The 12,473-nt window shown below is 36.0% G+C and overlaps 2 protein-coding genes across 2 annotated transcripts; one reads left to right on the forward strand and one right to left on the reverse strand.

Annotated features, from left to right (window-relative positions):
- Nucleotides 1-2,795: 2,795 nt before the first annotated feature.
- On the reverse strand, nt 2,796-5,909 carry LOC121728252 (protein GUCD1). Its single transcript, XM_042116393.1, has 5 exons — nt 5,901-5,909; nt 5,614-5,828; nt 5,402-5,483; nt 4,548-4,735; nt 2,796-3,010 (listed from the first exon to the last, which is right to left on the reverse strand). Exons 1-5 carry the CDS (start codon nt 5,907-5,909, stop codon nt 2,830-2,832), a joined length of 675 nt encoding a protein of 224 aa, XP_041972327.1. The 3' UTR covers nt 2,796-2,829.
- Nucleotides 5,910-6,208: 299 nt separating this feature from the next.
- On the forward strand, nt 6,209-11,826 carry LOC121727675 (2-methoxy-6-polyprenyl-1,4-benzoquinol methylase, mitochondrial). Its single transcript, XM_042115641.1, has 7 exons — nt 6,209-6,473; nt 7,511-7,660; nt 9,203-9,329; nt 9,665-9,800; nt 10,067-10,155; nt 10,684-10,795; nt 11,617-11,826. Exons 1-7 carry the CDS (start codon nt 6,314-6,316, stop codon nt 11,716-11,718), a joined length of 876 nt encoding a protein of 291 aa, XP_041971575.1. The 5' UTR covers nt 6,209-6,313; the 3' UTR covers nt 11,719-11,826.
- The last annotated feature ends 647 nt before the right edge of the window (nt 11,827-12,473 follow it).

The raw sequence follows: 12,473 nt of genomic DNA on the forward strand, positions 1-12,473 counted from the left end.
ATAATATTACTTTTCAAATGTAAGAGAAAGACAAAAGACACACATTTATAACCAAGGCATATAAAGTAGATCAAAAATTGTAATTATGTGCTAATAGATCGTAATATAGCTATTATATTACTTACCTAACTAGCTGATTAGTAGATACAGATTAGATGTAACTACATAGTTAATATACTTACTTATTGCATAGTTAATACAATGCAGTATGAATCATCTTCTAAAATCTAATGCCAATAATGCTATGTAGATATGTAGTTGCAGCCGCGACAGTCATTGAGAGGGCTATTCTTTACAATGTGCAATGCTGTAAACTTTACATAATATTATATAGGTACTAATACCTACATTATACATATTAAGTATTTTGGCATTGAGGATAAATTACTAGTTCAACGAGATTACAATATAAAACCTATCGAAATATTTCGTTTCTTTGTTTTATGACGTTTCAGAAACACGTGTGTTGCACGTGTGCAAGAATTCCATTTGACGGTCAGTCAACCAGTCAGTCCATGAACAGCTGAGGGTTAACCCGGATACGGAATGACCTTGTGATAGATCTTGTAAAGGGATCTCCCCGGTCATAGACAAACTTCTCTACAAACCAAAGGCTATAGTTTCTTATGTCAGTGCTACAAACAGCAATGGTGAATGGCTATTAATGGGTCAGTAGAAAAAACTGTAAGGGCCAATTCACACCGGATCGGCAGCGGTGCGAAGAGGCGCGGCGAGGCCGGCAGCGGCGCGAAGAGGAGCGGCGCACAGTGGTCCGAAATCGCTAAATAGTGGACATTCGCAAAAAAGATCGATTTTGATGTGGAAAAAAATACCATCCGATAGATTTTAAGAGGAGTAACAATAAATCCTTATTAAGTTTTTTATAAAAATGTATATTTAAGGTGAAAAAAAATAATTACGAAAATGTTGTATGGGAAAGAATCTATAAATAGATTTTTTGCAAAAACTACTAAGTCGTTCTGGTTCATTTTTGAAACAAGTAAAGTTCTAGTGGTATATAAGGTTAAGAAAAAAAATTACGAAAATTTACGTGCAGCCTTTTGCAGTAGAGGGGTTCAAAATTTTGAAATAATTTTACTAACTTTTTTGGGGGGAAAAAATACTATTCGAAAGTAAAACAAGTAAAGTTCTAGTGGTATACCACTAGAACTTTACTTGTTTCAAAAATGAACCAGAATGACTTAATAGTTTTTGCAAAAAATCTATTTAAAGATTCTTTCCCATACAACATTTTCGTAATTATTCGCCTGCGCTCGATGCAGACTAAACAACAGACGGCCCAATTGGGCCGTATTTGAAGCTTCACAACGCGCGCGGTAGGTACTACTAATATATATTCTGTGGCGGTAGTAACATATCTGGTTTGAGTATTTCATCATTGTACGGTATTAAATAACTCAGTACTTTATCTGTGCAGTGACGTAACCTTAAACCTATTACCTATTAATGATAAATAGTTTATGGGTAAAGTTGGGTAATTGGGGGGCTAAATAAGCTTTAAAATTTGGCATAAAATATAAAGTTTAATATAAAAAAATTAAATACTTATTGAGTGTACACTGCACAGCTGTATTGATTTAAGGGGTACCAGGGTTTTTTTATAAAAGCTTTTGACACCAATTTTGTTAAAATCGCGCTTTATAAACTGAACTCCACGCGGACGAAGTCGCGGGCAACAGCTAGTTATTAAATAATTCCATCTTTCCATTTTTCTTTTTTTAGTAAAAGATGGCCCTGTGCGAGTTTCTTACGCCGCGCCGGTTCTTCTCGCCGGGTTAGTTCCCGAACCGGTGGTAGGCACCTTAGTTTCACCGTTCTTTCTACGACGTTAAATAAAAGTAATAAATAAATAATAAATAAAAAACTCTTTATTCAAACAAACAAAACAGAACAATTTACACATGTTACAAAAACAGAAATAGTTTGAATTGGCGGCCTTACTGCTGGAAGCAGTCTCTACCAGGCAACCATAAAATATAACTAAAAATATTTAAAATAAAAATAAGGATACTATTAGTATATAAATAAATAAATATAATACACAAAGTATATATAAGATACCTATTTTGAATACAAAGATATTTTATTTTATTTAATTTAATATGTAATTCAAAAACATTTTCGAAAGAAGTTTTTACGGTAGAAGGAACCGAATCAGGCAGAACCAAAGATGCGAGGATGAGGCATAAACTCACTGCAGATTGGAAAGAATAGAAAACAGTGAAGTCGCTGGATGGAACGCCAGCCTCTCAGCAGAAGTAGAGTGTGTTATGAGAATGAGATCCTAATCACCAGTTTAAATAGAAGGCTTTGGATATAATAGGTACAGCTCGACAAGGCTTTAAATGAACGTGGGTGACATTGACGGGAGCGCTGCTGGTAAAGGAGTACTGTCAAACACATGTCAAAAATGACGTTTTTGTATGATAGAAGCGTTTAGTTCCTTTTCTCGCCACGTTCATATAAAGCCTTGTCGAACTGTAATTGAAAATGTTTATAATACTAAAACCACAGTAAATTATACACATAATAAAGAGAATTACCTACCTATTTCATTTTCTTACTTATATATCTTTACGAGCATTTGCCCGCGGCTTCGCTCGCGTTAAGAAGTATTATTATATACAAACTTTCATCCCCTATTATAACCCCTTGGAAGAAAAATTTATCAAAATCCTTTCTTAGCGGATGCCTACGTCATATCATCTACCTACATGCCAAATTTCAGCCCGATCGGTCCAGTGGTTTGGGCTGTGCGTTGATAGATCACCGTGTCAGTCAGTCACATTTGAGTTTTATATATATAGATTACATTTTATTGACAAGGATAACATCGTGGTCTGTGCCGGGGGCGCTGCGGGCGGCGTCTAAGCCCCTGGCTGTTGTGGCGCAGGTGTGATGGCTGGCGGGATCCAGGTACAGGACCTTGGTCTGGGACCGACCCACCACAGTTATGTAGTGGCCCTGGTATGTACCGCCCAAGATACTTCTGCAAAAAATATTAAATACTTAGAACTATTAATATAATATATCAGCTATATTATTAAGTAATGATTTTTTCTGCTCTACAAAATTAAGGATCTCTAGGAAAATCAAAATATTTGGAGGTACACTCAGTAAATTGGTATAGGGAGCTTCCATGCCTTCGTTGATCGTCCAGTTCCTTTTTTAGGGTTCCGTACCCAAAGGGTAAAAACGGGACCTTTACGGGATTACTGAGACTTCGATGTCTGTCCTAAGCGCGCGTATTTTGCTCGCTCGGATTCAGCACATATTGTGAAATTGCTATGATTGATGAATCCGCGCGAGTAGCAAACGCGCACGTCTGAACGCGCGCATCGTATTATAAAGTCAATGATTTCATCGAGGACAGCATACCTTGGGAATTGGGTGGCTCCATGCAGGTTACTTTTCTTTTATTTTTGTTACATAGCTGTAAGCCTTAACGTTGTTATTTATATTATTTTATTTTAAAATTGTAATTTTCCATTTTTCTAGTAAAAGATGCCCCCGTGCGAGTTTCTTACGCCGCCGGTTCTTCTCGGCGGGGTAGTCCCCGAACTGGTGGTACGTTTATTCGCTCTTTCTACGACTTACAAAAAGTGTATCACGAATTCATGATACCCATTTTGAATGAAAATATATTTTTTTTGTCCGTCTGTCCATCTATCCGTCTTTCTCCAGGCTCTAACTTAAGAACGGTAATAGCTAGAGAGTTGAAATTTTCACAGATTATGTATTTCTATTGCCGCCATAACAAAAAATACTAAAAACAAAATAAATTAAATATTTAAGGGAGGCTTCCATACAACAAACGTGATTTTTCAAATATTTTTTGCTCGGTATCAATGATGACAACAGGTAGGCACTTGAAATGTATACAAAATACTCAATTGTATTTATACTTTATTAATAATAATAACATCTAAATAAAATAAATAATTCATTAAGGGGGGCTCCCATACAAAAAACACATTTTTTTACTATTTTTGCTCTTTAATGGTACGAACCCTTCGTGTGCGAGTCGAGTCCAATTCGCACTTGGCCGATATTTATTTGAACATCTGAAACTTATATAAATAGAAACATATAATATAATATGATAACCCTTTTCGGGGCACACCAACCACGGTATACACGGTGATGAATGATGATGGACACATTTTGCGGAACTATAATATTATGTTCTAAACTTAGTGTTTATTTTTTCGATTTTTTTTATGTTTGACATGAAAATTGAAAAAGTATGCATTGGGCCAACGTGTAGAGTACGGAATATCGCTTACAATTTATGGCCAAGTAGACTCATTGCGCGTTGGGCCAATGCACTGGCTTAATGAGTAGGCTCCTGGCTCATCGGGCTTTTTAAAATCCGCTGTACACATTGGGCCAAAGTATGGAGCCTGCGCATTGGGCCAACGTTTACAGATTGGAATGTCGCTCCCAACTTTTGGCCAAGTAGACCGTTGACCCAATGCACTGGCTCAATGCGTTGGCCCAATGTCTACAGCAGGCTTAACACAAACCTCAGTTCCGAAGCGAGCTTGTTTCGCTTGCACCAGTCGCAGGCCAGAAGCCTCGCATTCACCAGCACTATCGCTGGACCGCACCGTTTCACGTGATTCAGTAGTTCCTCTGTAGGAAGTGTAGTCTCGATCATTCGCACTCCAAGACTTGACGCATCTTTGAGTCTTTTGCGTACCCTTTGAATATCCTTAAGGGGGGTATTACATTATCATTTATATATAATCAATTAATCATTTCTATAATCATATATAGGATCCAATATATATGATCATTTGATCATATCTGCATATTACATTATCATATTTCATTGATCCTATTTTACGTCATATGTGGTTTCAATAGCCAATGGAGAGCGCTAACGCTGACAGGTATTGACTCAGGGTTACTAGATCTCGGAGAATTCGATTTGTAAAAGACATCGTCATTTTTAATATGGCTTGTTCTTTGTCATTTCAGCAAGATTATCCAAGTATATAATTAGAAAAAATTTACATTATTTGAAACATATTAACGAACAAGAAATTAAAAACTCTTTTTTATATTATATAACTGGCAACACCTATTTCTATGACCTTATTGGATCCAATCTCTCAGCAAATGTCAAAAATCTATGATCAAGGAAGAAATGAATCATATGTCTATATTACATTATCCAATATCATTGACTCAATGATCTCGGATCCAATATATATGTTAATCTAATATCCCCCTAAGTTAAAAGAGGCTTGAATAAGAAACGTTGGTACTTATTTGTTTTTTTAATGAAGTTATTAATTATTAAGTATAATAGTTTATTTTAAGCAAAGTTTTTCTTATCATTATTTGTATTCGATCAAGCGTGTTCTTTACTTACCTTCTCTGTTACTATAATGCTGCTGTTGAGTTGGCTATTTATGCCAATTTTTTTAGTGTACATACAATGTTTCACGTTAAATCTGAAAGAAAAAACTAGGTATTACTTACTAGGTACCGTTATTAATAATGATTAACTACTAACTGCATTTAAATGACTCGGATAGTTAATTTAACTGTTATTTTTAATTATAACTACAAGCTATTAATTACCGTTTTAAGAGATAGCAAAGATCTATAGTCCATGTGCTTTCATTTATTTCTTCCTTTCGACAAATCATAGAAAAGTTGGATGTGAAGTAAGTTCTGTCCCTTTCAGAAATCACCATCAGAACGCATGTAATTCCGCAATCCCATTTGTAGCGTTGACAAACATGAACAGTGTTATAAAATATAGATCTTTGCTCTGTCGCATTGTTGATTAGTTCCTAAAACATCATTTCACTTAGTGAGTTTCTCTGGCCAAAGTTAATAAAATAGCTAATAATTATTTAACAAACCGTTGCCATATTAATGATTTATTGTGAAATTTGTGATTAAAATTTAAATTATACGACAACAATAATACGTATTGTTAAAATATTATTGATTTATCAGTAATAACATGTGGACTACAAGTTACAATTACATTGCGAAAGGAATGTTTATCTTATCGTTAGATTTTATCAATACCAAAGTCATTCAGCTCAATCTTCAAAAGATTATGCTTCTTTTCATGAATCGGTAAAAATTGATAAATTGTCTATAGATTTTTGATTTTGACAATAGCTGTCAAAGTCAAAAATGACAGACAAATGATTCGATCAGCTGTATTTGTGGTCTTAAAATTACATGATTTTTTTGTAAAATAAGGAATTTTAAAAATAACATTACAATAGGGAAGTGCACTTTGTTACAAATTGTATATTTAAAAATGGCTTTAAAGCGAACTTCTCTAAGACTATGTAGCTTACTAAGGTCTCAAAGAATATGCAGACCAATGAGTTCACAAACATACTCCAGTGATGAAAATAGTGGAAAGAAAACACATTTTGGCTTCGAAACCGTAAACGAAGAGGAGAAAACTAAAAAGGGTACTTTTTGCTCATTTCGCTTTGAAATCGCAACCTAAAGGTTATTATAACCTTATTTCAGTTGTGTTACATTTTTAATTTTTTACTGTATCTTGTTTAAAAATTTAATTACATATTATAAATTACAAAGGTACACAGCAATTGTGTTTTTCTTTCAAATCCAGCAAAGATGCGACAACATTACAAAAAATCTTCTCAATACGTCTTGGATAATGTATTGTATGTAAGAAAGAACTTAAATAATTTCAAAAAGAATAGCGACAATCATTGTTTTAACACTAGGAATAAGAACAAATTAGAAATACCAGTAATCAGACTTAGCAAAGTCAGCAAATCTTTTAAAGGCCAATGTATACGCCTGTACAATAGAATCCCAGTAAACGTTCAAAATTTCTCCATCAATAAATTTAAAAAAGTTGTAAAAGAACGTTTGTGTACTAAAGCTTATTATAAAATCAATGATTTCATCGACGACAACACACCTTGGGAATAGGGTGGTTCTTACAGGCTACTTGAATACTCTTTATAATTCCTGTTGTAAATAGATTTAAGTCATAATATTGTTACAGTTCGACAAGGCTTTAAATGAACGTGGCGAGAGGGGGAACTAGCGCTGTTTTCATACAAAAACGTCATTTTTGACAGTTCTTCTTTACCAGCAGCGCCCATTGACATATTTATTTAAAGCCTTGGTGCACTATATTTGTTCAAATTGTAATTTTCCATCTTTTTAGTAAAAGATGGCCCCGTGCGAGTTTCTTACGCCGGTTCTTCTCGCCGGGTTAGTTCCCGAACCGGTGGTAGGCACCTTAGTATCGACGTTCAGAAATATTTTTGTAAAAAAAATTACTCTGAATAAAAATATTTTTATTTTGATTTTGATTTTGAATCAAAGTTGATACTGTAAAACATTTTTTTAGAGCCTATGCTGTCCCACTGCTGGGCAAAGGCCTCCCCCAATTCTTCCGATCCTCTCGGTCCAACGCAGCCATATTATAATATTTTTTTAAATAACACAAAATATTTCCACATTGCAGTTCACGAAGTATTTGAAACGGTAGCAGACAAGTATGATGTGATGAATGATGTGATGTCGTTTGGGGTACACCGACTGTGGAAGGACATTTTCATACAGAGGCTGGCGCCAACACCTGGCACCAAACTACTGGATATGGCTGGTGGAACAGGTCATTTTTTCCATATTGTTATGAAATATATAAAATTCTTGTGTCACAGACCACAGTGTTTGTGCATGAATGCCTCCAAAGAGGCTCAACCGATTTAAATGAAATTTTTACCGACTTCCAAAAAGGAGGAGGTTATATGTTCGGCTGTATGTATCTTTTTTTTTTGTATGTACATTTGTTAGGCCTAAGAATAGCTTTTTATCTACTTTTATATTGATACTAGAAATAATTTATATGGCAAAACACTGTTTGTCGGGTCAGCTAGTGTAGAGTAAATGGATAAAAAGAATGTGATACGGAAAAATAATGTTCAATTTTATTTATTATGCTATCAAGGCATGTCAACGTTGATTCTTAATTTCTTTGTTAGTCACAAATACAGAAGTTACGAAAGAGTAAATCAATTATTATCTTCTGTATTATTCTGTCATTTAGCTTTAATTTTTTTTTTACCATGACAGTATAGTTAACAAATAGTATATAGTTAACAAATGCCCAATTAAAGCTTCACAAGCGCTACAAGAAAGTCTGCTTAAGGTGCAAAAATGGCTAGAAAAATGGAGAATAGCTGCAAGTGTCAACAAATCGGTTCATGTCACATTCACCCTCCGTAAAGAAGACTGTCCACCTGTCTCTCTAAACGGCACACCATGCCACACAAAGACACTGTGAAGTATCTGGGAATGCACCTAGATAGAAGACTAACTTGGAAAAATCACGTAAAAGCCAAAAGGGACGAAATTAACTTCAAAATCAGGGGCCTGAATTGGCTGATAGGCCGAAACTCCAAACTGTCTATGGAAATAAGATTTTTGTGTACAAAACTGTGATAAATCCAATCTGGACATATGGCATACAACTCTGGGGTTCTGCCAGTGCTAGCAACCAATCCACCATACAAAGAGTACAAAACAGTCCAGTAAAATGGACTCTAATGCATGCACAGTCACACAGTCTCACGTGATTATATTTTAATGTTGTGCAGTTATTGTTATAATATTATGTAATTTTTAAATTTATAATATGGACTATGTCTGAAATAAACAATTTGAATTTGAAAACAACATACTCAGACAGGCATCAAATGCACCATGGCTTCTCTGAACATCAGAGCTACATGATACTCTCAACATGCCAACAGTAAAAGAGGAGATTACTGCCTATGCTAGCAAATACAAATGTAGACTCCAGAACCATCAAAATGTTCTAGCTGGACAGCAAACAATCCCAGAAATAAATCGTCGTCTAAAAAAGAGACAAGACATATTTGACCAGGACAGTCAGTCATATGACTGACTAAATAATAAAGGGATGTATTCCACTGGGACTACCACCCTACACTAAGAAGCCAACATCCCATCTGCTTATAGCCTGAAGGCTGATTGCAAGACTCACGTAGAGAAAAAAAAAACATGACAGTAGAAGAATCCTCATCTGCCATAATTTAATAAGCCCACTACAATGTCCAACTACCCGTCACAAAGTCCAATTTTAGTGGGTAGGTGACTTAGCATGTTTCAAATTGTTTCTACTATGTTACAGGTGACATAACATTCAGATACATAAACTATTTGAGGAACCTCGGCACTAAGAACAACAGGAGGAGCAGCGTGACGGTGTGTGACATCAACCAGGCTATGCTTGATATTGGCAAGACTAGAGCAGACAGGTACATAATATATATCGTCTTTGGATTATGTTTAAAAATTAATTAACTCATTGCTATCTAATTCTCATGTCATAGTGTTTGTCTGCTAACTCCTCCAAAACGGCTCAACCGATTTTATAGTCTATGTACATTTATTTAGCCTGAGAATAGGTTTTTATCTACTTTTTATAGTTATATGTATGAAGATGTAGTTTGATTTTTTAAATTACTCCAATCTTTTCAGAAATAAACACAGAACAGATTTTAGAAATAATTTGTGTTCTGTGTTTAAAGGCCTACTTAACTGGCTACTTGGCACTTTTGAATCATTAATACTTTATCTCTCTTACATCCAGACAGGGGTACTCAACGGACCCATCAGTGGAGGTGTCCTGGCTTTGCGCGGACGCCGAGAAGTTGCCGGTACCCGATGAGAGCTACGACGCGTATACCATCGCGTTCGGTATAAGGAACTGCACACATGTTGATAAGGTGTTTTTTTTTTACAATGAAAGAGGTCACACACGACTCTAAGATCACTCAGAAAAAGTAAAAGGGCAGATATTCATGGGCCTAATCACATGAGCCACAGGGACCACATGAGCCGATAATTGCTACCATGCATGTACGGCCATTGGCCACTTTTGTAGTTCAGAGTTTTTTTTGTCACCAAGTTTTGTAGGTCAGAGACAATTTACTCGAATAATGTTTTACCATATAAAGTTTTTTCTTCTTATTCCAACTAAATATTCCTTCAGGTGTTAGAAGAGGCGTACCGCGCGCTTGCGCCGGGCGGGCGGTTTCTCTGCTTGGAGTTCAGCCATCTCCCCAACTCCACATTGCAATGGTGAGTCGCACTGTCACATTTTCCTAACATTTGTGACCGACCTTTTCAATCCATTGCAAACGAGTGATTGTCAAGAGGCTACTCATTCGAAATTTCATTTCTTAAATTTTTTCGAGTACCAATCAAAATTATAATACAAATAGTGAAATTGCGATAATGCTCTATAGCAGGGATGGCGAACCATTTCATATCAACGTGCCCTTTTCCGAAGAAATATAAACGTGCCGTTCAATTATAATTTTTTGTGTTTAGGTGCGTATTTCAAAACACTGCAGAGGTGGATCTAATACATTCATTGTTGGTAAAATAATTTCGATACTAGTTTTGTGACCAGCATCATGCTCGAAACTTTCAGGGGCTTTATGCCATTGGTTCGCCATCCCTGCTCTATAGCTTTTAAACAGTAATTATAACTTATAAGCGTGTTTCATTACACTTTCATTTTCCATAATATTAATACGCATTAATTATTATCCGTAGATCGTGTGTTCAAACATAGAACTCATTAGTGACATTGTAATGTTCCAGGGCATACGACCAGTACTCGTTCCAGGTGATCCCGGTGATGGGTGAGCTGGTGGCCGGGCAGTGGAAGCCGTACAAGTACCTCGTAGAGAGCATCAGACAGTTTCCCGATCAGGTAGCTTACATACTAAGGTGTAACAAAACTCAGTGATAATGCTTTAGAGTTTAGGGTGTATGGGTGAGGTCCCCTATGTAGCGGACATAGTGTTCGCTTTGAAAGAAGCAGCGCTGAAAGAGTAACTTTTTTTGTAATTTATGATGCGAGGGCGTTTGCCCATAAAAATCACAAAAAATTTTTGCTCTTTCAGTCCTGCTTGTTTCACAGTGAACTCTGTACAAGAGAAATACACACCCTAAAGTATTATCACTAGCCAGTTTAATAAATCCCAAAGTGTCTGAGACGGTAGGGCTTAGGATAGTATTTGTTGAGGGAGAAAAATTACGTTCAAGCACTATAAACCAATTTCACGTTCATCTAGTAGTAAATTCGAAAGTGTGTCTATCTGTTTGTCTTCGCGCTTAAACAGCTTAACCGATTTGGATGAAATTTGGTATGTAGATACTTTGCGCCCCAGAATACAACTAAAATAGTTTTCATAGTAATACAATTTTTAGTTTTAGTTGGTTGTCGAGCAAGTAACGAATTTTTGTGCAATTTAATTGCGGGCAACAAATAGCACAATATAACGTAAAGTGCCTGATAGACGTACGAATTTAAAGTACCGTACGCGGGTTTTAAGTTCGCGAACTTACTTACGTGACACACGAGAATCGCTCACACTGGATTACCATGCCCCCGGCTCGCGGCTCTTTGCTGACACACAGTCGATAAAGATGGTCGAGCCATAAGTCCGCGTACTTACTACGCGGACAACGCATCAGAGCAACATACTTACATAGTACTAAAAAGTATAAAAATCATTTCTCTATCAACAGGAAAACTTCAAGGCAATGATAGAGAATGCCGGCTTCAGACACGTCACATACGAGAACCTGACTTTCGGAGTTTGCGCCATACACTCGGGGTTCAAGATCTAAGTCAATACTTGTTTATGTATTGAAAAGTTTCAAGACTCGAGAATAAACGCCAAACAAACTGCTCAGTAGCTCTACCATGAGTTTAAAGTTTAACCCCTTACTAATAAACGCTGTATAAGCTTTGAATAGTTATACAGTGTTTTGTCTTCTTCAAAGTTTCAAACCAATTAAAAATGTCACTTGTGTGACAGGAACAAAATACTGTATAACTATTCAAAGCGTTTATTAGTAAGGGGGATAGTATTTATCGATACGATACCGACTACGTAAATATTTAGTATGGCGATTTTAGTTCCGCAAGTTACCGCTAGAGGCGCTGTAAAATTTGCCATACTAAATATATAAATACGTAGTCGGTATCGAGTATCGATAAATCTATAGCTTTAATTAAACTCATGGTAGAGCTACTGAAACTAAAACAATATAATGAGTTAAACATTTTAAAACAAGAGACAATAGTTGTTATAACAACTTATATCTATATATATAAAACTCAAAGGTGACAGACTGATTGACATAGTGATCTATCAACGCACAGCCCAAACCACTAGACGGATCGGGCTGAAATTTGGCATGCAGGTAGATGTTGTGACGTAGGCATCCGCTAAGAAATGATTTTGATAAATTCCAACCCCAAGGGGTTCAAATAAGGGATGAAAGTTTGTATATAATAATACTTCTTAACGCGAGCGAAGCCGCGGGCAAAAGCTCGTAATTAATATTGTGGTTTCATAAGCATTATTAGTCTGTAGCGA

This window comes from Aricia agestis, chromosome 6, assembly GCF_905147365.1.
Source record: "Aricia agestis chromosome 6, ilAriAges1.1, whole genome shotgun sequence".
Taxonomy (NCBI): Eukaryota; Metazoa; Arthropoda; class Insecta; order Lepidoptera; family Lycaenidae; genus Aricia; species Aricia agestis.